Source organism: Hyaena hyaena, unplaced genomic scaffold (genome assembly GCF_003009895.1).
Source record: "Hyaena hyaena isolate Hyena2069 unplaced genomic scaffold, ASM300989v1 scaffold_36, whole genome shotgun sequence".
Lineage (NCBI taxonomy): Eukaryota > Metazoa > Chordata > Mammalia > Carnivora > Hyaenidae > Hyaena > Hyaena hyaena.
In genome coordinates, this window is record NW_024080668.1 from 3,212,900 (window position 1) to 3,238,529 (window position 25,630).

At 41.8% G+C, this 25,630-nt stretch overlaps 1 protein-coding gene and 1 pseudogene across 3 annotated transcripts in view; one reads left to right on the plus strand and one right to left on the minus strand.

Annotated features, from left to right (window-relative positions):
• Window positions 1-1,299: 1,299 nt before the first annotated feature.
• The window catches only part of ALG9 (ALG9 alpha-1,2-mannosyltransferase), a 103,344-nt gene continuing 79,013 nt past the window's right edge, over window positions 1,300-25,630 (minus strand). For all 3 annotated transcript variants that reach the window (XM_039229213.1, XM_039229212.1, XM_039229214.1), the window contains exon 15: window positions 1,300-5,098. In XM_039229213.1, coding sequence (XP_039085144.1) covers window positions 4,975-5,098 — 124 coding nt within the window. In that variant the 3' untranslated portion in view covers window positions 1,300-4,974. The remainder of the gene's footprint in view (window positions 5,099-25,630) is intronic.
• LOC120229846 lies at window positions 5,159-21,068 on the plus strand (annotated as a pseudogene).

Sequence of the window (25,630 nt, forward strand, 5' to 3'; positions counted from 1 at the left end):
GAGACTCAAGCTGGCCTTAAAAGATTAACAGAGAGGAGGAAGACATTCTAGACAGACAGACAGAAAGAAGAAATTAATTAAGGCTATGGACTTCTCCCTTCTAGAACTGTATTAATAGAGCACAGTTCTCTAAAAGGACTTGAAAGAAATGAAACAAACTAAATTTTGTGGGCATTTTGGGTCCTATAGAAAGAAAACGGATAACCTATTTTATAAAACCAGAAAACTACTAGAAGTTATTGGCTCTAGGTACACAGTACAGAAATGATGTTAGGAATTCATTCACAAAAAGTTTTACTCCTCCTAACAACCTCCAACAAAGGTGGAAATTACCTAAACGTTAAATGCTACTAGATCCAAAGTACCTGGGTGGCTTAGTTGGTTAAGTGTCCAACCCTTGGTTTGGGCTCAGGTCATGATCTCACAGTTCATGAGATCAAGCCCCACTGACAGCACAGAGCCTGCTTGGGATTCTCTCTGCCCCTCACCACTCATACATACGCACTCTCAAAATAAACATGAAAAAAAAGTAAATAAATAATATGAAAACATAAAAAGGGAGGGGCACCTGGCTGGCTCAGTCGGTTAAGCATCAGACTTTGGCTCAGGTCATGATCTCACAGTTCATGAGTTCGAGTCTGTGCTGACAGTGTGGAGCCTGGAGCCTGCTCTTAGTTCTGTGACACTGTCTCTCTCTCTCTCTCAAAATAGATAAAAATTAAATAATTACCAGATCCACACTTCTATGAATGCTAAGACTGTCACAGTCCAGAGATTTTTAATCCAAAAAATAGAAGATGGATCCGGAGATCGATCACTTCTTAGGCACAACACTAACACACTGAAGTAATTCCCACTATGCTTGCTTTTTCCGCGAGTACAATAAACTAACCCTCAGTGGCTTTCACAAAGGCCTCTTCCTAGAGTTTTTGGAAGAAACATTCTGGGCTCTTTGGCCTATAGGAAGGCAGGGTAAGGGTAGGGGAGATGCCGAGGCACTTGGGTGGCTCAGTCAGTTAAGTGTCTGACTGGCTCAGGTCACGATCTCACAGTTTGTGAGCTTGAGACCCACAATGGGCTCTGTGCTCACAGCTCAGAGCCTGGAACCTGCTTTGGGTTTTGGGTCACCCTCTCTCTCCGCCCCTCCCCTGCTCACGCTCTGTCTTGGTCTCTCAAAAATAAATGTTAAAAAAAAAATTTTTAAAGAGTAGGGGAGATGCAAGGAGTTGAGTTTCAATCTCCACCAAAGATTTAAAAGCTAGAAGCAAAAGAGAAAATATCACCCTAAGAAGAGGAAAATCAAATTGCCAAGATTTATTTAACTTTTTCTTTCACAGAAAACACACGTATGAGACATAAATAGTGACAGGTGGAATAAAGTGCAAGGATCAGGAAGACAAATGAACTGGACAATACTCTTGCTTCAACACTGCACTGCTTCCTGATTTCATCTGCAGCATGAATTACATGGTTATATATATACTGGAAGAATTAAAGGCAACATTCATTTAGATTTACCAAAACACCAGAGAGCCTCTGAAATCTCTTCTTTCTGTTGCAAAAGAATAAAGCTGAGCACATGTCCATCTATCCATTTACTCAAGGCATTTAATGTAGTAACATAAGAATGAATTAACACATGAGCTTTAATAGGCTGTGGAGGCAAAGACTAAAATTGAGTCTCTTTTTCCTCTTCGGAAAAAATAACCAAATTAAAGCAGAGCTGCCTGACACTGGCTAGAAGACAGCATAATCACAGTGAATTCTTATTTCAAATCCCATGAAATGCAAAGCACAACAAAGGATTGCCACTGGTGTGTTGCCCAAGCAGTTGCTCCAGACGTAATGCTACAAAACCACGTGAGTTTTTAAGGTTCTTTCCCAGAACTCCAAACTAGAAAAAAATGACCCAAGTACAATAAACTATTTGTAAAAAAAAAATAAAATAAATTAAAAAAAAAAAAAAAAGACCCAAGTAAATGGTTGAGATCAAGAACCACCCTGATTTAAACCAATCTGTTTCTAAAGTTGAATTCAGTAATAAAGAGTATGGGCTCCCATTTTCTGATTATCCCAAGAGATTAAAATGTCTGGTCTTCAGTCTTATCAGATGACAGCCACCAAGTGCCAGGTACACTTTGATAATAGATGCCTAGCACACTGTCTGGGTCAGTAATGGGACTCAGTGTCATAAGATCTAGGATTCAGATAAGGCTGCTTAAGGTAGATCAGGGGAGCGTCTGGCTGGCTCAGCGGGAAGGGCATATGACTCTTGGTCTCAGGGCTGTGAGTTTGAGCCCCATGTACAGATTACCAAAAATAAACTTCAGAAATCAGAAAGCCCTGAAACTGTCAAATACAAGCACACCTACTCTCTCATTCAGCTCCATCATCAAAGTTTATTACAAATAATCTGCAGTCTTTCATTCCTCAATACTCAACTATCTGTGCAAAGGGATACTTCATCCCTCAGGTACTTCATCCATAGAGTGAGCAGAGCAGTTAGCTCATGCTCAACTCGGATGCTCCAGAGGAGAACTGCTTGTCTGACCGGGTGTTTTGAAACCTTTTCCCAGGCACAGCTGGCCTCCCTGTACTGCTGAGATGGAAATTTCTCAAAAATGTGTTTATATAACATCACGTGAAAAATACTCATTTTCACAATGAAAAACATTCATTTATACATCCCTTACCCACAGCATTTGGCACAGTGTCCCATAATTTATTGTGCTCTCACTAAAGATGTACTTAGAACAGAGGAAACCAAAACCAGGTTTCAAAAGGGATAGGACCTGATATCCCCAAGGAATCCTTTGATCAATTGTGATCTTTTATGTGCTCTATTACAGGAAGTTCTTAGAAAGTTTCGGGGTTTTTAACATGCAAGGTGATACATGAGACTAGCACTGTATCACTCTGATTAGGAAAAAAGCTACTCACCAGGGACCTCCATCATGGGACTCATTTTCCTGTAAAAAGCAGAGGGCTTTAGCCATCAGGGAAGACAGTGCAGTTACCGCAGGTGTGGCCAGAGGGCTCACTGAAAACCCCTACCCCGTAGTCAGACCACACGTGCCAACATTTGCCTTGGAAAGCAGTGAACAAGTATGGAGAATTAAATACCAGAAATCTTTAAAGCAGGAAGCGGGACCCCACTTTATCTCCGCTCTCCGGTTACTGTTCTGCAGTGTCTAGACCTGTTTCCTCTCCAGCGCTTCACCCTCAGTCTGGAAAGCCCAGGAGAGGGACTCCGACAAGGAAGAGACTTTTCTATGTTGACTAGCCATTTCTTCCCCTGGGACTTCCTTTCTCCTCTCTTGGGGTCAGTTCCTGTTGAAAAGCCCTTCTCTTTGGAAAATGAAGGATGAAAATTCTGAAAAACCACTTGCTCGTCTGTGCAGATTACTAGACACGATTACCTTAGGGAAATAAGGCACCCATACCAGGACCCCAGATTGACTGTGTAGAAATGGAACTGATAAGACATCCTGTGTGGCCGCAAGGGAGCAGGGCTTCCAAACAAGAGCACAAGTTCCCTGACACAGGCCGGGCCGCGTCACAGCGTGCTACTGTGATGGTCTAACCCACAGGCAGAATGGAGGCTCTGAGGAACTCAAAGAAATACAGATAAAATTCTTCCTTAAAATAGAAAGGTACACGATCAGTCAGGTCTCTAGCCAACATCGTCATTCTTTCAAGTAATGTCTTCAGAGTCAAGAGAGAAAGTATGGAAGGGCACTAGGTAAGAAGTTGAGGACCCCGGGTTCTAATCCCAGCTCTGTGATGGACTGTGGCCTTGGGCAAGCCACTTGACCTTCCCCCCGCCCCACCCCCAAAGCCTGTTTCATCATCTGTAAAATGGGGACAAAACCACTTGTCTAGTCTGCCTCACACTGTGACTGTGAGGACCAAATGAGATCATGTGAAAGTGCTTTCTCAGCTGTGAAATACTGTATGTAAAGTAACAGTATATACTCACTACACTTTAATTAGGTCCTTTATCATTGCCTATTTGAGTAGAAGTGCCCCCATGCAGAATGTGCTTTGCAATAGATAGACTCAAAAATAGGTGCTATAAATATACACTGGCCTTTTCCACTAGGGTTTAAAAAAAAATTCTTAATTTCCTCAGAAATGGCCTCAAAGTACATTACTTAAAAATGTGAGATCATCCACACCTACCTACCAAGTGACCAAATTAATTTTCTCCAAATATGTCCTGTACAGTTATGGTCTAATCTCTTGATACTTTGATACAGAAAAGTCTTGAAATCAAGGAACAGCATGCTAGAACTGAACACAGTCACAGTTTGTTGTACAGGAAATAAACTGAGAGGAAGAGGCATCCTACATAACGAAATTAGGTCACAGTTCCTCAAACGGTTGCCGTTTTCCTGAGATATCTCCAGGACAGGGTCCTCGTCCTGTGAAGTGCTTTAGGGAAGCTGAGTCCTGCACGAGGTGAAAAGGACATGTAGGTTGGCAATTAGGCTGTGCTCGTTTTGAGCACTAGGATTTGAATAACGTCTGCTAGCAGCTGCCAGACAGCTTTGGTGGAGAAGCCCATGTGGCCCAAGACGGGCTTGCAAGTTCTCAGACGCCAGGCCAGAGTATGGAGACACAGCCTAACGCAGCCATCCAATTCAGGGGTTCTCAATTCTTCCTGTGAGGTGGCTCTGCTCTTCTGCGGTCTAGTAAATATCGAACAGAGGAAAAGTAAGTAAGATGTAGAGCAACAAACCTACCAGACTTTAGGGCCTTTCTCTGCCTAGCTGCCAAAAGTTCACATGCAGGAGAGAGACACGGACAAGACGTGAATGGGAATGACTCGGACCAGCCCAAAGCACCCGGATTCCAGACTCCTGTGTCAGACAGCCTTTATTACAAACATTACAAACGATGATCTGGAGGGCGTCCTGTCAGTGAAGTCGCTAGTTAACAGGATGGTCGTCCTTTGGGGCCACAGGCATGTTGCTAACCTCCACTCTTCTTCCTGATTTGCTTTGCTTTCCGGGGTTTGAGGATGGTGTAGTTTGCATACTCTGTGTACTGATCTGACAGGAAGGGGATGTAGAATGCCCGCAGCAACTTTGAAGATCTGAAAAATGAGAAAGAAAAGAGAATTTTATCATTGGAGAGAACTTACAGTGTTGAAATGATGAACAGTGGTAAGGATCGTATTCTGTATATGTAGAAAAAACAACAAAACAAAAACCCCTGTCCTTTATCTACTAGATCATGAAGAGACATCATCAAGACCAAGTACTTTGTTGTCAACACCGAAAAGACCATGTCCCTAATAAGCTGCAGAACACCCTTCAGAATAGCCTAAGGCCTTCCCTTTGCAGAGACTATGCCACAGAAAAGCTCCAGGTCAAAGGTCTATTACTGGAATAAATTCTTACCACCCAAATGGTTTCTGCATTCTGCCAAATGCTCAAATGATCCTGATTCCAGCTCTAAGTTTCCCTAGAGAAAGAAGACTCCCTCCTAGGCTTCCAGTGCAGTGTGCCGGCAACGCCTGAGTCACAGAGAGAGTGTCCCCACAGGCTCATGTCCCTGGAAGGCTGGAATATACCCGCTTGTTACTAAAACATAGAAACAGCTCAAAACTTGAATTTCTCATGAGCTTCTGAACAATGTGAAAATGTGCTCACATTACTGAGCACTCACAATCGGAGAAGCACTGAAAAAGTGCTTACACGTTTGGAAATATTTAATTCACCCTAGTTCCCCATGAGCAAAGTGTTAGTATCTCTACTTTATAGGTGGGCAGCTGAGGTTCATGCAGACGGATTTGCTCAGGATCATGCGGTAAGTGACGGCACCCTCGCTCAAACCCAGATTTGATTCCAGGTTCTGCACTTTCACCCTGCACGAGGGTTTATCCACATTCCAGAAACAGGCTGACCAAATTCATCACTTCCTAGAAAATATGGCAGTGACGGTTTCGAATTCTATATGAAGTCTTACTTCTTGACGATGCTTTCAGAGTCTAAAAACCCAAAGCTGGCGCGGTTACCGCCACCCAAAACGAGGCAGCTGAGGAGTGCTCCGCTGCCAGTCCTCTTCCAGACTCTAAACTTGTAAATGTCATGTCAACGTGGCATTTGTACGGGCAGCCTGCCCTCGGGTTTGGCAGACTCCCGCAGTGCCTGCACACAATGATATCGTGCTTGGCATACACACCTCGTAGATTCGTCCCGAATGGGACGCTGGCAGTGCTCGGTGCTCAACACAGACGTGCTGCATTCAGCAGCTAACAGTTCGAGGGCTTTGAGAGAAAAGAGGCTTAGAAGAGAGACACCCGAGATAAAGCAGACCGGTTAACAGAAAGACGGTGGGGGAGAAGGGGGGGCGCACCCAGCTCCGTCAGAAAGCAGCCAGTTTATTCCTTCTGCCCATGCTGCACAGAGAGAGGGGAGGTCAGAACAGAAGGCTGTAAGCCAGAGCAAACTCCTGCGGCCTGAGGGTAGTAAAGACAGGCTAAGACTAATTAGGTGTCACTTCCGTTCCATTGGACTCGGCAGTAAGAGTTTTGTGAGCACAGTAGGTATGTATTTCCGGCCAGCTCAGTCCTTCAGGCAGCTCCAGGAGAACACGGGGGCTGCTGGGCCCAGTTTGACTTTTTCACTCTTTTCTGAACAATTCCTTACTATATGGGAAGGCCGTTATTTCATGGTTTTGTTTTAGATTTTTCCTAAGAACAAAGAGAAATTATGCTTATTTTTAAAAATAGAATAAAACTCATTCTGTCTTGTAATTACATACGGGTCCACTGCAACCTTTTATAAATTTAAGCTATATTATAGGATTTTGGTGGGGGATTTTTTCTCCTCCATCTCAGGTTATTTGCAAATAATAATTTAAAAAAAACACTAATAAGACAAAGGAAAATGATTAAAATCACCAAAAAGGGTGATGCAAAAATAATCACCATTGCATCATCCTGCAATTTTCTAATCTCATTGCCCAAATTATTACATCATCTTTCAATGAGGTTTAAGACTTGAGACACTATCTTGGTAGTCTGCTTTTAGCTTTCATTGAGCACAGATGAGAATTCAGAATTTAAAAATTTTTCTGTCCATAAGCGCACTGAGAAGACAACGGACAGAGGGAGATGTGTCACAATCATTAGACAAATCAGAAGATGGATGTAAAGAGACAAAGAACAGCAGCACCTGAGACGCTATGGAGGACAGGGACACTGACCCTAAGTAAAACTTGAGGGTGAGTCTTCAGATGACAACATACTACACAGTATCGAAGGATGAATCTTCTCAAACTCAAGAACTGATGAGCAAGCAATAGATCTCTCAGAACAAAAAGAAAACAAGGGATTCTCATTCGGTTGTTAGTCATTCCACAGGAAGGACTTCATCATTCAGTATTTTCCAACGAGAACCTGCCAGACCATTTTGTTATGCTAAAAAGCACATCACCAGATTTTTTCACCTTTTGTTCCTGTGGGCCAAGTTTGATTTGATACAGTTCATAAATGGACAAATGCTGAAGACAGGTTAGTATACAAAGGTGACAGAAAAGGTATATATGAGAAAGAAACATACAAATTCAATGGATCATCTGACGTCTAATAAATCCAAAAATGAAAATGTCTGAGTTGCGAAGCAAAGAAAATAGCTATAATCTCTTCGAGAAAATTATGAGCCATTAAAGGGTTTAAAAAAAAGTCTAGTATTGCATTTTGATGATGCAAGAGAGAGAAGAACCAGGAGCAATTAGCTAGAACCTACTGGAGATAGATTTAAAGTCTGGGACCAGTAGTTTCAAGATGGATATATTCCACGTTCATGCATGGCTCCTACTTTGAGAGACATCCATTTTGGGTATGTTTATATTTAGATACATCTATTCCAAACAGGAGAATTTGGAACAAAGAGTCAGGGTCGCTACATTTAAATTAAGATTTTAAATGAAGAGGTTGTTCACCTATCCTTTTATTCTTATGTTATTTAAAAAATAAGCTAAAGAATGTAAAAAATTAAGTGTCTACTGGGTCAAGACAGTCCATGGTGATGGGAGTATTTTTCTTGGTATGCTGATAAATCATGCCCAGAAATTCTAAAAGAGATCTTGGGACATATGTGGGACATCACCAAAAACACTGACTGCCCTGAAATGGAAGAAGGGCCACTATATATTACTGTTGAATACAAAAGGCACTGAAGAAAGGTATAAAGATAAAGGAGATTGGGACAAAATATTTGTAAGACATCAGAGAGGATTAGTAGCTAGAGTATATGAAGCACTCCTGCAGTCAAGGACAAATGACTCAGTAAGGAAAAATGACAAAGAATATGAACAGAGAAAAGAAATGTAAATGGCTAGGGGTGGCTCAGTCAGCTGAGCATCTGACTTCACCTAAGGTCAAGATCTCATCATTTGTGGGTTTGAGCCCCGCATCAGGCTCTGTGCTGACAGCTCAGAGCCTGGAACCTGCTTCAGATTCTGTGTCTCTCTCTCTCTCTGCCCCTCCCCCACTTGCACTCTGTCTCTCAAAAATAAATGTTAACAGGGGCGCCTGGGTGGCTTAGTCGGTTAAGCGTCCGACTTTCGCTTAGGTCATGATCTCGCGGTTCGTGGGCTCGAGCCCCGCGTCGGGCTCTGTGCTGACTGCCAGCTCAGAGCCTGTAGCCTGTTTCAGTCTGTGACTCCCTCTCTCTCTGACCCTCCCCTGCTCACGCTGTCTCTCTCTCTCTCCTAGAAATAAAGAAAACATTAAAAAAAATAAAAATTAAAAAAATAAATGTTAACAATAATTTTTTAAAAAGAAACACAAATAGCTAACTAAACATAGAAAGTAATATTCAACTTTACCTGTAATGAGGGAAATGTCAATCTAGGCACAATTTCTCAATAATCAGGTTTACAGAAATCAAAATCTAGCAGAATCCAACAATCAAACACTGGTGAGGATTTAGGAAACAGATAATGCCACCGTGAAATCTGCAGAGCCACTTGGATAGGCAATTTTAACAATACTAAAACAAAGACTATGCAATCCCTATGAAAAGGATTTTACTTTATACTTTAAGCCACACTGCTTTTTTAACACTCTACGTTGTTTTCCGTTTGTTACAAAAGAAAATTTCCAACATATACAAAAGCAGGGGAAACATATTACATGTAATAGTTTTTAAAAAACCAGTAGACAATTTTTTAAATAAATGTCAAATCCTTAAACAACAACAAAAAACCCCCTATGTGCTTACTCTGTGTAGGGCTTTGTGTGCTGGCCCTGAGCACACCAAAGTTTCAGTTCTCAAAGAGCTAATGATCTAGTTGGAAGAAACCATCTAAATGATACATAACCACGGCACAGCATAACAAAAGGTGATAACCAAAGTTCAAAATGATAATATACACAGTGAGAAGCAAGGACAAACACGGAGGGTTGCATGGGTGTGGAAGACACATTTACTTATCTTACCTCATTTTACTCATCCAACATTTCCAAGATATACTAAACAGAAAGGCAACTTCCCCATTCATAACCAAATCTACAACCCTCTCAGGTTAAATGCTCTGCCCACTCAGCACCAGCCAGAAAATGGCTGGAATAAAATCCAAACTCTTTCTCATGGTCTACAAAGCTCTAGAAGATCTAGCCCTGACCTGCCTCACCTCACCTTGCACATTTCCCTCCTCGCCCACTACACACCCACCATGGCAGCTACCTCTCCGACCCTCCCTACCCTGTGGCCTTCACATGCCTTCCCTCCTTTCCCTGGAGCACTCTTCCACCCTGTTCTCATGACTAAGTCCAACTCAGTTTTCATTCTTCATCTTAAAGGCAACCTTCAAGAGGGCTTTTTTTAAATACACATTTATTGTTTTTTAAAATTTACATCCAGGTTAGCATATCGTGCAATAATGATTTCAGGGGTAGAATCCAGTCATTCATATCCTATGTACAACATCCAGTGTTCATCCCAACAAGTGTTTTTATATTATTTTTGCCTCCCTTCCTTTCTGTTCATCTGTTTTATATCTTAAATTCCACAGGAGTAAGGTCATATGATATGTGTATCTCTCTAATTTCACTTAGCATAACATGCTCTAGTTCCATCCATGTTGTTGCAAACAGGAAAATTTCATTCCATTTGATGAGTAATACTCCATTGTATACATATACACATCTTTATCCATTCAATCTGTTGATGGACATTTGGGTTCTTTCCATACTTTAGCTATTGTCGATAGCTCTACTATAAACACTGGGGTACATGGGCCCCTTTGAAACAGCTCATCTGTATCTTTTGGGCAAACACCTAGTAGTGCAATTTCCAGGTCATAGGGTAGTTCTATTTTTAATTTTTTGAGGAATCTCCATACTGTTTTTGTAAAGTGGCCACACCAGTTTGCATTCCTACCAGCAAAGCAAAAGGCTCTTCATTCTCTGCATCCTCACCAGCATCTGTCATTGCCTGAGTTAATTTTAGCCATTCTGACAGGTGTGAGGTGGTATCTCACTGTGCTTTTGATATGTATTTCTATGATGAGTGATGTTGAACTTTTTTTCATGTGTCTGTTTGCCATCTGGATGTCTTCTTTGGAAAAGTGTCTATTCGTGCCTTTTGCCCATTTCTTCACTGGATTACTTGTTTTTTGGGTGTTGAGTTTGAGAAGTTCTTTATAGATTTTGGATACTAGCCCTTTATCTGATACATCATTTACAAATATCTTCTCCCATTCCTTTGATTGCCTTTTGGTTTTGCTGATTGGTTCCTTCTCTGTGCATATGTTTATCATCTTGATGAAGTCCCAATAGTTCATTTTTGCTTTTATTTCTCTTGCCTCTGGAGACATGTTGAGTAAGAAGTTGCTGTGGCCAAGGTCAAAGAGGTTTGTGCCTGCTTTCTCCTCTATGATTTTGATAGCTTCCTGTCTTACGTTTAGGTCTTCCATCCATTTTATTTTTGTGTATGGTGTAAGAAAGTGGTCCAGATCCATTCTTCTTCATGTCACTGTCCAGTTCTCCCAACACGATCTGTTAAAGAGGCTGTCTTTTTTCCATTGGATATTCTTTCCTGCTTTGTCAAAGATTACTTGGCCATATGTTTACAGGTCCATTCCAGGGCTCTCTATTCTGGTCCATTGATCTAAGTGTCTGATTTTGTGCCAATACCATACTATCTTCATTATTACAGCTTTGTAGTACATCTTGACTACAAAGTCCAGAATTGTGATGCCTTAAGCTTTGGTTTTCTTTTTCAGGAGTGCTTTGCCTATTTGGGGTCTTTTCTGGTTCCACACAAATTTTACGATTGTTTGTTCTAGCTCTGTGAAGAATGCTGGTGTTATTTTGATAGGGATTGTACTGAATATATGGATTACTTTGGGTAGGATCAACATTTTAACAATATTTTTCTTTCAATCCATGAGCATGGAATGCCCCCCCCTTTTTTTTTTTTTTGCCTTCTTCAATTTCTTTCATAAGCTTTCTATAGTTTTCAGTGTATAGGTTTTTCATCTCTTTGCTTAGGTTTATTCCTAGATATTTTATGGGTTTTGGTACAATTGTAAATGGAATCAATTCCTTGATTTCTTTTTCTGCTGCTTCATGTCTGGTGTGTAGCCATGCAACCGATTTCTGTGCATCGATTTTATATCCTACGACTTTGCTGAATTCATGGATCAGTTCTAGCAGTTTTTTGGTGGAATCTTTTGGGTTTTCCATATAGAATATCATGTCTGTGAAGAGTGAAAGTTTGACTTCCTCCTTGCTGATTTAGATGCCTTTTATTTCTCTGCATTGTCTGATTGCTGAGGCTAGGATTTCCAGTACTATGTTGTGTTCCTAAGTTTAGGAGGAAGCTCTCCATTTTTCTCCACTGAGGATGATACTAGCAACAGGTCTTTCAAATATGGCTTTTATGAACTTGAGGTATGTTCCTTCTATCCCTTTCTTGAGGGTTTTTATCAACAAAGGATGCTGTATTTTCTCAAATGTTTTCTCTGTATCTTTTGAGAGGATCATGTGGTTCTTGTCCTTTCTATTATTAGCATGAAGTATCATGTTGATCGATTTGTGGATATTGAACCAGCCATGCATTCCAGGTATAAATCCCACTTGATCATGGTGAATAATTCTTTTACTGTATTATTGGATCTAGTTGGCGGGTATCTTGTTGAGAATTTCTGCATCCGTGTTCATCAGGAAAACTGGTCTACAGTTATCCTTTTGAGTGGGGTCTTTGGTTTTGGAATCAAGGGAATGTTGGTCTCATAGACTGAGTCTGGAAGTCTTTCCATTTCTATTTTTTTGGAACAGCTTCAAAAGAATAGGTGTTAACTCTTCTTTAAATGTTTGGTAGAATTCCCCTGTAAAACCATCTGGCCCTGGACTCTGGTTTATGGGAGAATTTTTATTACTAATTCAATTTCTTTACTGGTTATGGGTCTGTTCAAATTCTCAATTTCTTCCTATTTCAGTTTTGATAGTTTATGTGTTTCTAAACATTTGTCCATTTCTTCCAGATTGCCCAATTTATTGGCATTTAATTGCTCATAATATTCTCTCATTATTGTTTGTATTTCTGCAGTGTTGGTTGTGATCTCTCTTCTTTCATTTTCTTATTTATTTGGGTCCTTTTTCTTTTTGATCAAACTGGCTTGGGGTTTATCAATTTTGTTAATTCTTTCAAAGAACTAGCTTCTGGTTTCACAGATGTGGTTTTTTTTTTTTTTTTTTTTTTTTTTTTTTTTTTTTTTTTTTTTTTTTTTTTTTTTTTTTTTTTTTTTTTTTTTTTTTTTTTTCCCTCCGAAGCATTGATTTCCACTCTCATCTTTATTATTTCCTGTCTTCTGCTGGTTTGGGGTTTTATGTGATGTTCTTTTTCCAGCTCTTTAAGGTGTAAACTTAGGTTGTATATCTGAGACCTTTCTTCCTTCTTAAGGAAGACCTGTACAGCTATATACTTCCCTCTTATGATCTCCTTTGCCACATCCCAGAGGTTTCAGGCTGTCATGTTATTTTCATTGCCTTCTGTGTACTTTTCAATTCCCTCTTTAATTTCCTGGTTAACCCATTCATTCTTCAGTAGGATGTTCTTTAATCTCCAAGTATCTGTTGCATTTCCAAATGTTTTCTTCTAGTTTATTTTGAGTTTCCTAACACCGTGGTCTGAAAACAAGCAAGGTATGATCCCAATCTTTTTGAACTTGTCAAGGGCTGATTTGTTACCCAGTATGTGATCTGTTCTGGAGAATGTTCCATGTGCACTCCAGAAAAATATGTATACTGCTGCTTTAGGATGAAATGTTCTGAATATAACTGTTAAGTCCATCTGGTCCAGTGTGTCATTCAAAGCCATGGTTTCTTGTTGATTTTCTTTTTAGATGATCTGTCCATTGCTCTAAGTGGGGTGTTGAAGTCCCCTACTATTATTGTATGATCATTGAGTCTGTTTGTGATTGATTTATGTATTTGGGTCTTCCACATTGGGGGCATAAATGTTTATAACTGTTAGATCTTCTTGGTGGACAGTCATCTTAATTATGATATAATGTTCTTCTTTATATTTTTTAGTCTTTATTTTAAAGTCTAGTCTGTTATCACTATGGCTGCTCTGGCTTTCTTTTGGCAACCATTAGCATGATAGATGGTTCTCCATCCCCCTACTTTCAACCTTAAGTCTAAAATGGGTCTCTTCTAAACAGGATACGGTTGGATCTTGTTTTCTTATCCATTCTGTTACCCTGTATCTTTTGATTGGAGCCTTTTGATGGTTGACATTTAGAACGAGTACAGAAAGATCTGAATTTACTGCCATTGTGTTACCTGTAGAACTGGAGTTTCTGGTGGTGTTCTCTGGTCCTTTCTAGTCCTTGTTGCTTTTGTTCTTTTTTGTTTTGTTTTGTTTTGTCTCATCTGTTCTCTCAGAGAGTCCCCTTAAAATTTCTTGCAGGGCTGGTTTAGTGGTCACAAATTCCTGTAGCTTTTGTCTGGGAAACTCTCTCTCCTTCTATTCTGAATGACAGCCTTGCTGGATAAAGAATTCTTGGCTGCATATTTTTACATTTTGGCATGCTGACTATATCCTGCCACTCCTTTCTGGCCTGTCAAGGTTCTGCGGATAGGTCTGCTGCGAACCTGATCTGTCTTCCCTTATAAGTTAAGGACCTTTTTCCCCCTTGCTTTCATAATTGTTTGTGTATTTTGTGAATTTGACTATGATTCACCTTGTTGATTATTGGTTTTTGTTGCATCTAATGGCAGTTCTCCGTGCTTCTTGGATTTTGGTATCTGTGTCTTTCTTCAGGTTAGGAAAATTTTCTGCTATGATTTGCTTGCATAAACATACTACCACTTTTTGTCTCCATCTTCTGGGATTCCTAGGATTTGGATGTTATTCCCTTTTAGTGAGTCACTAAGTTCTCTAATTCTTATATCGTGCTCATTTACCTTAGTTACCCTTTTTCTGCTTCATTAGTCTTCATAATTTTGTCTTCTATATCACTGATTCACTGCTCTGCTTCATCCATTCTTGCTGCTGTCATATCAATTCAAGATTGCATCTCAGTGATAGCATTTTTAATTTCGTCCTGACTAGACCTGATCTCTTATCTCTGTAGAAAAGGATTCTATAGTTTTTTCAACCCCAGCTAGTATGCTTATTATCATGATTCTAAATTCTAGTTCAGACATCTTGCTTGTATATGTGTTAAGTCCCTGGCTGCCACTTCTTCCTGTTCTTTCTTTTGGGGTGAATGCCTTCATTTTGTCATTTTGGGGAAAGAAAAAGAATAAAATAAAAAATTATAATTAAAAAGATTAAAAACACCACCAAAAAATCAAATAAAGGAAACTAGATCCTAGGTATATTTTGGTCTGGTGTTGGAAGAAGGTTGACCGAATAGAGAAAAAAGGGAAAGAAAAGAAAAAAAATTTAACAACATTTAAAAATTAAGAATATGTATACAGTAGAACAAAATGAATTGGAAAAGGTAAAAGAATAAAAAAATAAATTTCCAAAAAAATAAAAAAATAGCAGAAATTAAAAAACTATAAAATGGAAAGATAAATGTTCTTCTCTCTGGATCTGAGAAAACACACACACACACACACACACACACTCTTAAAAAACAGATGGACTAGTGAAGAGAATGAAATTACATCCAGTTTCCCCCAGAAGTCAAACTATGAAGCACTTTATAGTCCATACACTAAGCAGGCAGAGGGACTTGTAAGTGGTCCTCTAGGGCTTGGTTGGTGCAGCTGAGCGGGGCTTGGTATAGTGGCTCCATTCTCTACTAGGTGGTGCTACTTAGCTTACTGGGGTGGATCAGTGTGGCATGTGCCTGTGTGTGCACATGCCTGTGTGTGCACATGCGTGGGAGAGGTGAAAATGGCATCACCCAGATTCCCAGTCTCTAGCATCAGAACTCTGTACTCTACCTGACAAGCAATCAAGCTTCATTTGTCTCCAGCTTCTATCCACTCCTATCTTCCACAGTGTCCCCATCCAAACTGTCAGCCAGCCAGGAGGCCCCTCCCTCATGAATTTTATCTCAGATGGGGCTGTGTTTCCAAACGCCTCATATCTGAGGGCCCTGCGGCTTGGACCCTCTCCAATCCTCTGGGGAAGAGCCTCACCAAGCAATGGCCAGATGCCAGGTTGCCCCCGGGAATGTCCCTGCAATCACACTGCTATAGAGGGTCAGAGGTTGTGGCTGAATGCTGGCTTGTCCCAGAATATGTTTGTGCAATCATGTAGCAGCAGCATTTCAGGGATTATGGTATATTACAATACACAACCTGCATCAGGTTTCACCACACCCTGGCATTTTGTTCCAATCCTGTTCTCCAGGGTCTGCTGGGACATCTGCCTGCGGGGAGGCCGTCCCAAATGCCCTCCTTGCAGGGGAACAACTTTTCCCCATGTGGCTCACAGACCCCTCAGACCTCACTGCCTGCTCCTGGGATTTGCCCTTCTCACCAGAGCACCGCCAGGTATTGGGCTGCGGAATTTCCAATGCTGCTCTGCCCTATTTATAGAGTCCTAATGATATTGAAACTCTCTGCTTCCTCCTTTCTCCCTTTCTTATTCACGTAATTATGGTGCTTCCATCCTTTCTCTCTCTTTCCAGCTGCTTTCAGGGAAGTGATTTTCCTGTACTCTCCCCCTTCCCCTTTCGCTGTCTTCTGTCCACAAATACCACTCCCTACCCTTCACCGATTCTCTCTCCACCCTCTCACCTTCTGTCTCTCATCTCTCACCTCTTCGTGTCGCGTACCTGCTGAGTTCTATGGCTCAAGTTGTGCAGATTGTCGTTAATCCTCAGATCAATTTTCTAGGTGTGCAAAATGGTTTGATGCTGATCTAGCTGCATTTCAGGGACAAGAAAAGCAGAGAACTTCCATGCTGCTCCACCAACTTGGCTCCCTGCTAGAAAGGTCTTGAAACCATCCTAGGAAACCTTAGGTTTCCACTTCTATCAGTTAATCTCTTTCAGTGTACCTTGTGTTTCTGTTACACTCCTCACAGTTTGTAATCATACATGTATTTGTTGGCTAACTTGTTTATGGTCTATCTCCCATACCATCCACCAAAGATTTCTGGGACCAAGTCTGTTTTATTTTGCCAAAAGCACAGTGTCGGGCATGTAGAAAGTGCTGAAGAAAATGTGTTGGATGGATGGATGAATGAATGGAAGGCAGGGAGGGGACGAGGGAGAAGGAAGAGAGTGAGGCAGGGATTTTATACAAATAAGACCTGACTTCAATTCAGTTCAGCCACCAGTGACTGAGCACCATGTCAAATAATGGGTTAGAAAAACAATGGTGAACAAAAGGTTCCTACTCTCAATAGGGAATTCAAAGTCCAGCTGTCTGTGTCGTTTGCAATAACCATGTTGCCAATTCTATCCTCGTGTTCAGGAAGCACAAAGGCCTTTCTAGTTAAGCCTGAACACAAAACTATATAAAAGGTGACGACTCTATAGAAGCAGAAGCTAAGAATCTATCATCAGTTTGGTATTAGGAGGAAGAAAACCTTATTAGAAGATAAATCTTTTCTCCTGCAGATTCTGTTTGTAGTCTTTAAGAGCATTGCTACCTTTCATATCTACAGCCATTACTATCTTCTAGAAGATGAAGAAACAGTCAATATACACACCTATGTGTATGATGATTGTTTTTTTAAACCCAAAGACAAGTTGGCTTGCATTCTTCACTTCTAACAGTATATCTGCTATTCTAAATTAATTTCTTTACCATCAACAGTTTTAATATGCTAAGCATGACTGGGTCATTTTGAACTGTTTTAGTGTTGCCAGAAAAAGGGAAGTCAAATTGGTTATTTGCCTTTGTGAAAGAAAAGAGCAGTTGAGCGCTCGAATAACATGTGTGTGCATACTCATGGACCTGGAAACAAAGATTAGACTAAAATACAAATGAGAACAAAACTAATGTCTATCAAAACTCCTGCAACAATGTCTGTAATGATGTGAAATGCCAAAGTATTGCCCTAAGGAAGCACAGGAAGCATAATTTAGAGAGACAGATGCAAAATACGTGCTTCAGTCATGGAAGCCGACTTCCCCTCTCCCAGTGAGAAAATCACTCAAGCAATTCAAGGATGAAAGACGTGGACAAAGCAATTGCCTGAAAAGCATAATTAGCTGACAGCTCAGAATGTTTTCTAATTCAATTACCAGCCCTATTTATCAAGGCCAGGGCACGTTCTGCTGTGGAGATTTCAATCTGCCCTTGCTGACGTCAATGGAAGACTGCCTCCCAGTTCAACGGGCACAAATGAAATGCTGGGCCAATTTTTCATGTAAAAAACAAAACATCCTAGAAAACAGGAGGGTTTTCTCTTTTATCTGTCTATCCATCTATCCCAACATTAATATCCCCGTGAACCTGTAGTCTAAATACATTTCAAGTTCCTTCTTTTTAAAGCTGGCATCCTCTCTTGGTCTCCATCTCTCGCTCTCCTGCGCTCTGTTCATATTTCAGTGACCAATTTTCTGCAGCAGAGTTGGCCATTTACAGCCATCTCCAGTTCTGAAGAGACCTCAGAGTCCCTTCAAGGCTTCTTCTTTGCCATTCTCAACCTATAGTCCCATATCAAGCCGTTTAAGAACTGCTCAAAAAGCTGGTACACATAAAAAATGTGGCAGTTCTGGGGCACCTGGGTGTCTCAGTTGGTTAAGCATCCTGACTTTGGCTCAGGTCATGATCATATAGTTCATGAGTTCAAGCCCTGCATCGGGCTCTCTGCTGACCATTCAGAGCCTGGAGCCAGTTTCAGATTCTGTGGGTCTGTCTCTCTCTGCCCCTCCTCCACTCATGCTTTACCTGTTTCTCTCTCAAAAACAAGTATTAAAAAAATGTGACAGTTCTTTGATACACTTGAATAGGAAATAGGGTGAGGGACACTTATGTTCAGTCAGTAGTGCTCAGTATACATTTATCTCTTTTCCAAATAAGAAAGATGGACACAGGAGGTATGTGCTGGGTGTCATACTCCACTAGAACATCAGTCTCTTGAAGATAGACCTTCATCTAACTGCTGAATCTCCAGTTTTTAGGATGGTACCACAGAAAGCGCTCAGTAAATACTCTTTTGTGGATGAAGGAATGACTATGCCCTGACTCTTAAATTTTTTTAATGTTTATTATTACTGAGACAGAGAGAAACACAGCATGAGTGGAGGAGGGGCAGTGAGAGAGGGAGACAGAATCTAAAGCAGGCTCCAAGCTTTGAGTTGTCAGCATAGAGGCCGATGCGGGGCTTGAACCCATGAACCATGAGATCATGACTTGAGCTGAAGTCGGACGCTCAACCGACTAAGCCATCCAGATGCCCCATGCCCTGACTCTTAAATCCAAGCACCCAGTCTCACCTCCCTCACTTCGGGCAGTATTAATCTTCTAAAAGGGAAAGGAATTATCAAAAATAATACAAAGCTCTTTTTTCCCTTCACTCCCCAAACAATTCAGTCCAAAAGACATCAGATGGGTCCACGCAAAGCAGGAGTGGGGGGTGAGGGAGGCAGAACCTCTGGTGGCCCATAGGATGTTCCAGCACAAGTGACAAGTGGAGGGCATCCATCTTAGCAAAGAAAACATTAAAGCAAAACGTCAGGTAACCTCTCCAGGTCTCAGTTAACTTAAGGTTTGCTGAATGACACTTTATTTCCAGCAGGCACGTCTAATAGACCCTTGTCAATGAATATATATATTCCCAGTTCTGACTATTTGGTGGCAACCTCCAAGATCCATATAACGATCTGGAAGTTCACTGAGGCACTAACTGTACTCACAGCACTACAAGACTGGTGTATACACCCTGGCCAGTCATCTGACATAACACCATAACCTCTTGACAGTCACCTTTAGCCAAAATTCAGAATGGGGCAATGGAGAAAGAACTGGTATTAGGCAACTAGCCATTTCCTTGGTCTCACCAAGGTTCTGGGAAAATGCTCTACACTCATCTCTTTTCTGTCTGATGGCTACTTAGATATGAGGTATTATACGCTACACCCACCTATCCTGTGGAGAAGACATGAACACAGTATTCAAAACTACATCTGTCTCTGCTCTTTGGACCTTCATTTGGGCTGTTTCTATGTGACAAATAGTAAGTAACACTGGAAGCCACATCAGGTAGAGGATTATTCCAGGAATGCAAAGATGGTTCAATATTCACACATCAGTCAATGTGATATACCATATCACCAAAATGGGAAAAAAAAAAAATCACATGATCATCTCTATAGTTGCTGAAAAAACACTTGATAAAATTCAACATCCAATCATGATGAAAACGCCCAACTGTTGCTTACCGGGCCCGGCCTGACTTTGGGCCCAGGGCCTCCCAGCCAGACTCTGCACCTGCACCTACCCGGCTGTTGCCAGCTCTCCCAGGGCACTGGGGCCCCGCTGCAGCATGCCACCTGGTGGCTGGGAGGTCCAGGGGCGGCAGCGAGGCCACAATGACAGAGTATGGAGGAACAGCACGCAGCACGAGCTGGAGGCTCTGGAGTCCGCCCACCCTGACTCCTTTCACAGGCAAGGGTCTCTCAGCTACTCCCTCAAGCCCCAGTCCTGTTCATGTTCTCGCTCACCAGCAGTACAGCTGTGCTGTGAGGACAAGAAGGGAGTGACTGAAGAGGGACTTGAGAGTGTCATTAACCAGTATTATCAGAAAATCCACCCAGTTTCACAATTACTCTTACATCTGAGGCTGGAGAAAATGAAGAAACTGCCCAGACTACCCCTCAAGTTTATATACAGTGAAAAATACCCAGATGAAGCCCCTCTACGAAATCATCTCATGGGGAAAATCTGCAAGATAATGATGGCTCAGACATTTTAAAACAATTAGTATTCCAGGTAGAAGGAAACCTTGGTACGGTGATGATCTTTAGTGACAGCTGTGTGAGAAAAGTTAAATGAAATAGATCAAATAAAAACTGCAAGAGGGACGCCAGCATGGCTCATTTGGTTAAATGTACGACTCCTGATTTCGGCTCAGGTCATGATCTCAGGGTTCATGGGCTCAAGCCCCACACTGGGCTCAGTACTGGCCATGCAGTGCCTGCTTGGGATATATCCTCTCCCTTCCCCCTCAGCCCCCGCCCACCTCACGCATGCTCCCTCTCTCAAAATAAACAAACATAAAAACAAAACAAACAAAAAAAAACACCTGGAAGAGAAGAAACAAAACCGAAAAAGAAGCAGAGAAAGCTGAAAAGCAATTATTTCATGGCACCCTATTACGAATGAGAAAAATTAAGTTGGAAGGCCAAGTTTGACACAGAACTCTTAGAAATTAAAAGAAATGAATGCAAGAAGGAGAATGAGCAGGAAAGAATACATTATGTGGGAAACAGCTATTTGAAACACTGAAACAGATCATAATCTTGACACATCCAGTTTTCAGAAGATGCTAGAACCAAGGTAGAGGTGGATGAAACTCTGTATCAGGAAATGGAAGACTTGGAGGATGACCTGGACTCATCCTGAGGATGAGGAGGATGACCTGGACTACAATCTTGTTCACCCAGAGACCTACCTGACGGACTAGCGGACTACCCCTCACTGCAGAGAGCCCTGACTGCCACACCCTCTGTGGCTGTGCAGAGGTGTTGATTTTTCTAGGAAAAAAAATAATTTTCAGGAGAATATTCTTCTGATAGCTTTCATCATTCAGCTTAATAAACTGGCCTTAAAATTTCAAAGAAAGAGAGACAGAGGGAGAGAGGGAGGGAGGGAGGGAAGGAAGGAAGGAAGGAAGGAAGGAAGGAAGGAAGGAAGGAAGGAAGGAAGGAGGGAAGGNAAAAATAGCAGAAATTAAAAAACTATAAAATGGAAAGATAAATGTTCTTCTCTCTGGATCTGAGAAAACACACACACACACACACACACACACTCTTAAAAAACAGATGGACTAGTGAAGAGAATGAAATTACATCCAGTTTCCCCCAGAAGTCAAACTATGAAGCACTTTATAGTCCATACACTAAGCAGGCAGAGGGACTTGTAAGTGGTCCTCTAGGGCTTGGTTGGTGCAGCTGAGCGGGGCTTGGTATAGTGGCTCCATTCTCTACTAGGTGGTGCTACTTAGCTTACTGGGGTGGATCAGTGTGGCATGTGCCTGTGTGTGCACATGCCTGTGTGTGCACATGCGTGGGAGAGGTGAAAATGGCATCACCCAGATTCCCAGTCTCTAGCATCAGAACTCTGTACTCTACCTGACAAGCAATCAAGCTTCATTTGTCTCCAGCTTCTATCCACTCCTATCTTCCACAGTGTCCCCATCCAAACTGTCAGCCAGCCAGGAGGCCCCTCCCTCATGAATTTTATCTCAGATGGGGCTGTGTTTCCAAACGCCTCATATCTGAGGGCCCTGCGGCTTGGACCCTCTCCAATCCTCTGGGGAAGAGCCTCACCAAGCAATGGCCAGATGCCAGGTTGCCCCCGGGAATGTCCCTGCAATCACACTGCTATAGAGGGTCAGAGGTTGTGGCTGAATGCTGGCTTGTCCCAGAATATGTTTGTGCAATCATGTAGCAGCAGCATTTCAGGGATTATGGTATATTACAATACACAACCTGCATCAGGTTTCACCACACCCTGGCATTTTGTTCCAATCCTGTTCTCCAGGGTCTGCTGGGACATCTGCCTGCGGGGAGGCCGTCCCAAATGCCCTCCTTGCAGGGGAACAACTTTTCCCCATGTGGCTCACAGACCCCTCAGACCTCACTGCCTGCTCCTGGGATTTGCCCTTCTCACCAGAGCACCGCCAGGTATTGGGCTGCGGAATTTCCAATGCTGCTCTGCCCTATTTATAGAGTCCTAATGATATTGAAACTCTCTGCTTCCTCCTTTCTCCCTTTCTTATTCACGTAATTATGGTGCTTCCATCCTTTCTCTCTCTTTCCAGCTGCTTTCAGGGAAGTGATTTTCCTGTACTCTCCCCCTTCCCCTTTCGCTGTCTTCTGTCCACAAATACCACTCCCTACCCTTCACCGATTCTCTCTCCACCCTCTCACCTTCTGTCTCTCATCTCTCACCTCTTCGTGTCGCGTACCTGCTGAGTTCTATGGCTCAAGTTGTGCAGATTGTCGTTAATCCTCAGATCAATTTTCTAGGTGTGCAAAATGGTTTGATGCTGATCTAGCTGCATTTCAGGGACAAGAAAAGCAGAGAACTTCCATGCTGCTCCACCAACTTGGCTCCCTGCTAGAAAGGTCTTGAAACCATCCTAGGAAACCTTAGGTTTCCACTTCTATCAGTTAATCTCTTTCAGTGTACCTTGTGTTTCTGTTACACTCCTCACAGTTTGTAATCATACATGTATTTGTTGGCTAACTTGTTTATGGTCTATCTCCCATACCATCCACCAAAGATTTCTGGGACCAAGTCTGTTTTATTTTGCCAAAAGCACAGTGTCGGGCATGTAGAAAGTGCTGAAGAAAATGTGTTGGATGGATGGATGAATGAATGGAAGGCAGGGAGGGGACGAGGGAGAAGGAAGAGAGTGAGGCAGGGATTTTATACAAATAAGACCTGACTTCAATTCAGTTCAGCCACCAGTGACTGAGCACCATGTCAAATAATGGGTTAGAAAAACAATGGTGAACAAAAGGTTCCTACTCTCAATAGGGAATTCAAAGTCCAGCTGTCTGTGTCGTTTGCAATAACCATGTTGCCAATTCTATCCTCGTGTTCAGGAAGCACAAAGGCCTTTCTAGTTAAGCCTGAACACAAAACTATATAAAAGGTGACGACTCTATAGAAGCAGAAGCTAAGAATCTATCATCAGTTTGGTATTAGGAGGAAGAAAACCTTATTAGAAGATAAATCTTTTCTCCTGCAGATTCTGTTTGTAGTCTTTAAGAGCATTGCTACCTTTCATATCTACAGCCATTACTATCTTCTAGAAGATGAAGAAACAGTCAATATACACACCTATGTGTATGATGATTGTTTTTTTAAACCCAAAGACAAGTTGGCTTGCATTCTTCACTTCTAACAGTATATCTGCTATTCTAAATTAATTTCTTTACCATCAACAGTTTTAATATGCTAAGCATGACTGGGTCATTTTGAACTGTTTTAGTGTTGCCAGAAAAAGGGAAGTCAAATTGGTTATTTGCCTTTGTGAAAGAAAAGAGCAGTTGAGCGCTCGAATAACATGTGTGTGCATACTCATGGACCTGGAAACAAAGATTAGACTAAAATACAAATGAGAACAAAACTAATGTCTATCAAAACTCCTGCAACAATGTCTGTAATGATGTGAAATGCCAAAGTATTGCCCTAAGGAAGCACAGGAAGCATAATTTAGAGAGACAGATGCAAAATACGTGCTTCAGTCATGGAAGCCGACTTCCCCTCTCCCAGTGAGAAAATCACTCAAGCAATTCAAGGATGAAAGACGTGGACAAAGCAATTGCCTGAAAAGCATAATTAGCTGACAGCTCAGAATGTTTTCTAATTCAATTACCAGCCCTATTTATCAAGGCCAGGGCACGTTCTGCTGTGGAGATTTCAATCTGCCCTTGCTGACGTCAATGGAAGACTGCCTCCCAGTTCAACGGGCACAAATGAAATGCTGGGCCAATTTTTCATGTAAAAAACAAAACATCCTAGAAAACAGGAGGGTTTTCTCTTTTATCTGTCTATCCATCTATCCCAACATTAATATCCCCGTGAACCTGTAGTCTAAATACATTTCAAGTTCCTTCTTTTTAAAGCTGGCATCCTCTCTTGGTCTCCATCTCTCGCTCTCCTGCGCTCTGTTCATATTTCAGTGACCAATTTTCTGCAGCAGAGTTGGCCATTTACAGCCATCTCCAGTTCTGAAGAGACCTCAGAGTCCCTTCAAGGCTTCTTCTTTGCCATTCTCAACCTATAGTCCCATATCAAGCCGTTTAAGAACTGCTCAAAAAGCTGGTACACATAAAAAATGTGGCAGTTCTGGGGCACCTGGGTGTCTCAGTTGGTTAAGCATCCTGACTTTGGCTCAGGTCATGATCATATAGTTCATGAGTTCAAGCCCTGCATCGGGCTCTCTGCTGACCATTCAGAGCCTGGAGCCAGTTTCAGATTCTGTGGGTCTGTCTCTCTCTGCCCCTCCTCCACTCATGCTTTACCTGTTTCTCTCTCAAAAACAAGTATTAAAAAAATGTGACAGTTCTTTGATACACTTGAATAGGAAATAGGGTGAGGGACACTTATGTTCAGTCAGTAGTGCTCAGTATACATTTATCTCTTTTCCAAATAAGAAAGATGGACACAGGAGGTATGTGCTGGGTGTCATACTCCACTAGAACATCAGTCTCTTGAAGATAGACCTTCATCTAACTGCTGAATCTCCAGTTTTTAGGATGGTACCACAGAAAGCGCTCAGTAAATACTCTTTTGTGGATGAAGGAATGACTATGCCCTGACTCTTAAATTTTTTTAATGTTTATTATTACTGAGACAGAGAGAAACACAGCATGAGTGGAGGAGGGGCAGTGAGAGAGGGAGACAGAATCTAAAGCAGGCTCCAAGCTTTGAGTTGTCAGCATAGAGGCCGATGCGGGGCTTGAACCCATGAACCATGAGATCATGACTTGAGCTGAAGTCGGACGCTCAACCGACTAAGCCATCCAGATGCCCCATGCCCTGACTCTTAAATCCAAGCACCCAGTCTCACCTCCCTCACTTCGGGCAGTATTAATCTTCTAAAAGGGAAAGGAATTATCAAAAATAATACAAAGCTCTTTTTTCCCTTCACTCCCCAAACAATTCAGTCCAAAAGACATCAGATGGGTCCACGCAAAGCAGGAGTGGGGGGTGAGGGAGGCAGAACCTCTGGTGGCCCATAGGATGTTCCAGCACAAGTGACAAGTGGAGGGCATCCATCTTAGCAAAGAAAACATTAAAGCAAAACGTCAGGTAACCTCTCCAGGTCTCAGTTAACTTAAGGTTTGCTGAATGACACTTTATTTCCAGCAGGCACGTCTAATAGACCCTTGTCAATGAATATATATATTCCCAGTTCTGACTATTTGGTGGCAACCTCCAAGATCCATATAACGATCTGGAAGTTCACTGAGGCACTAACTGTACTCACAGCACTACAAGACTGGTGTA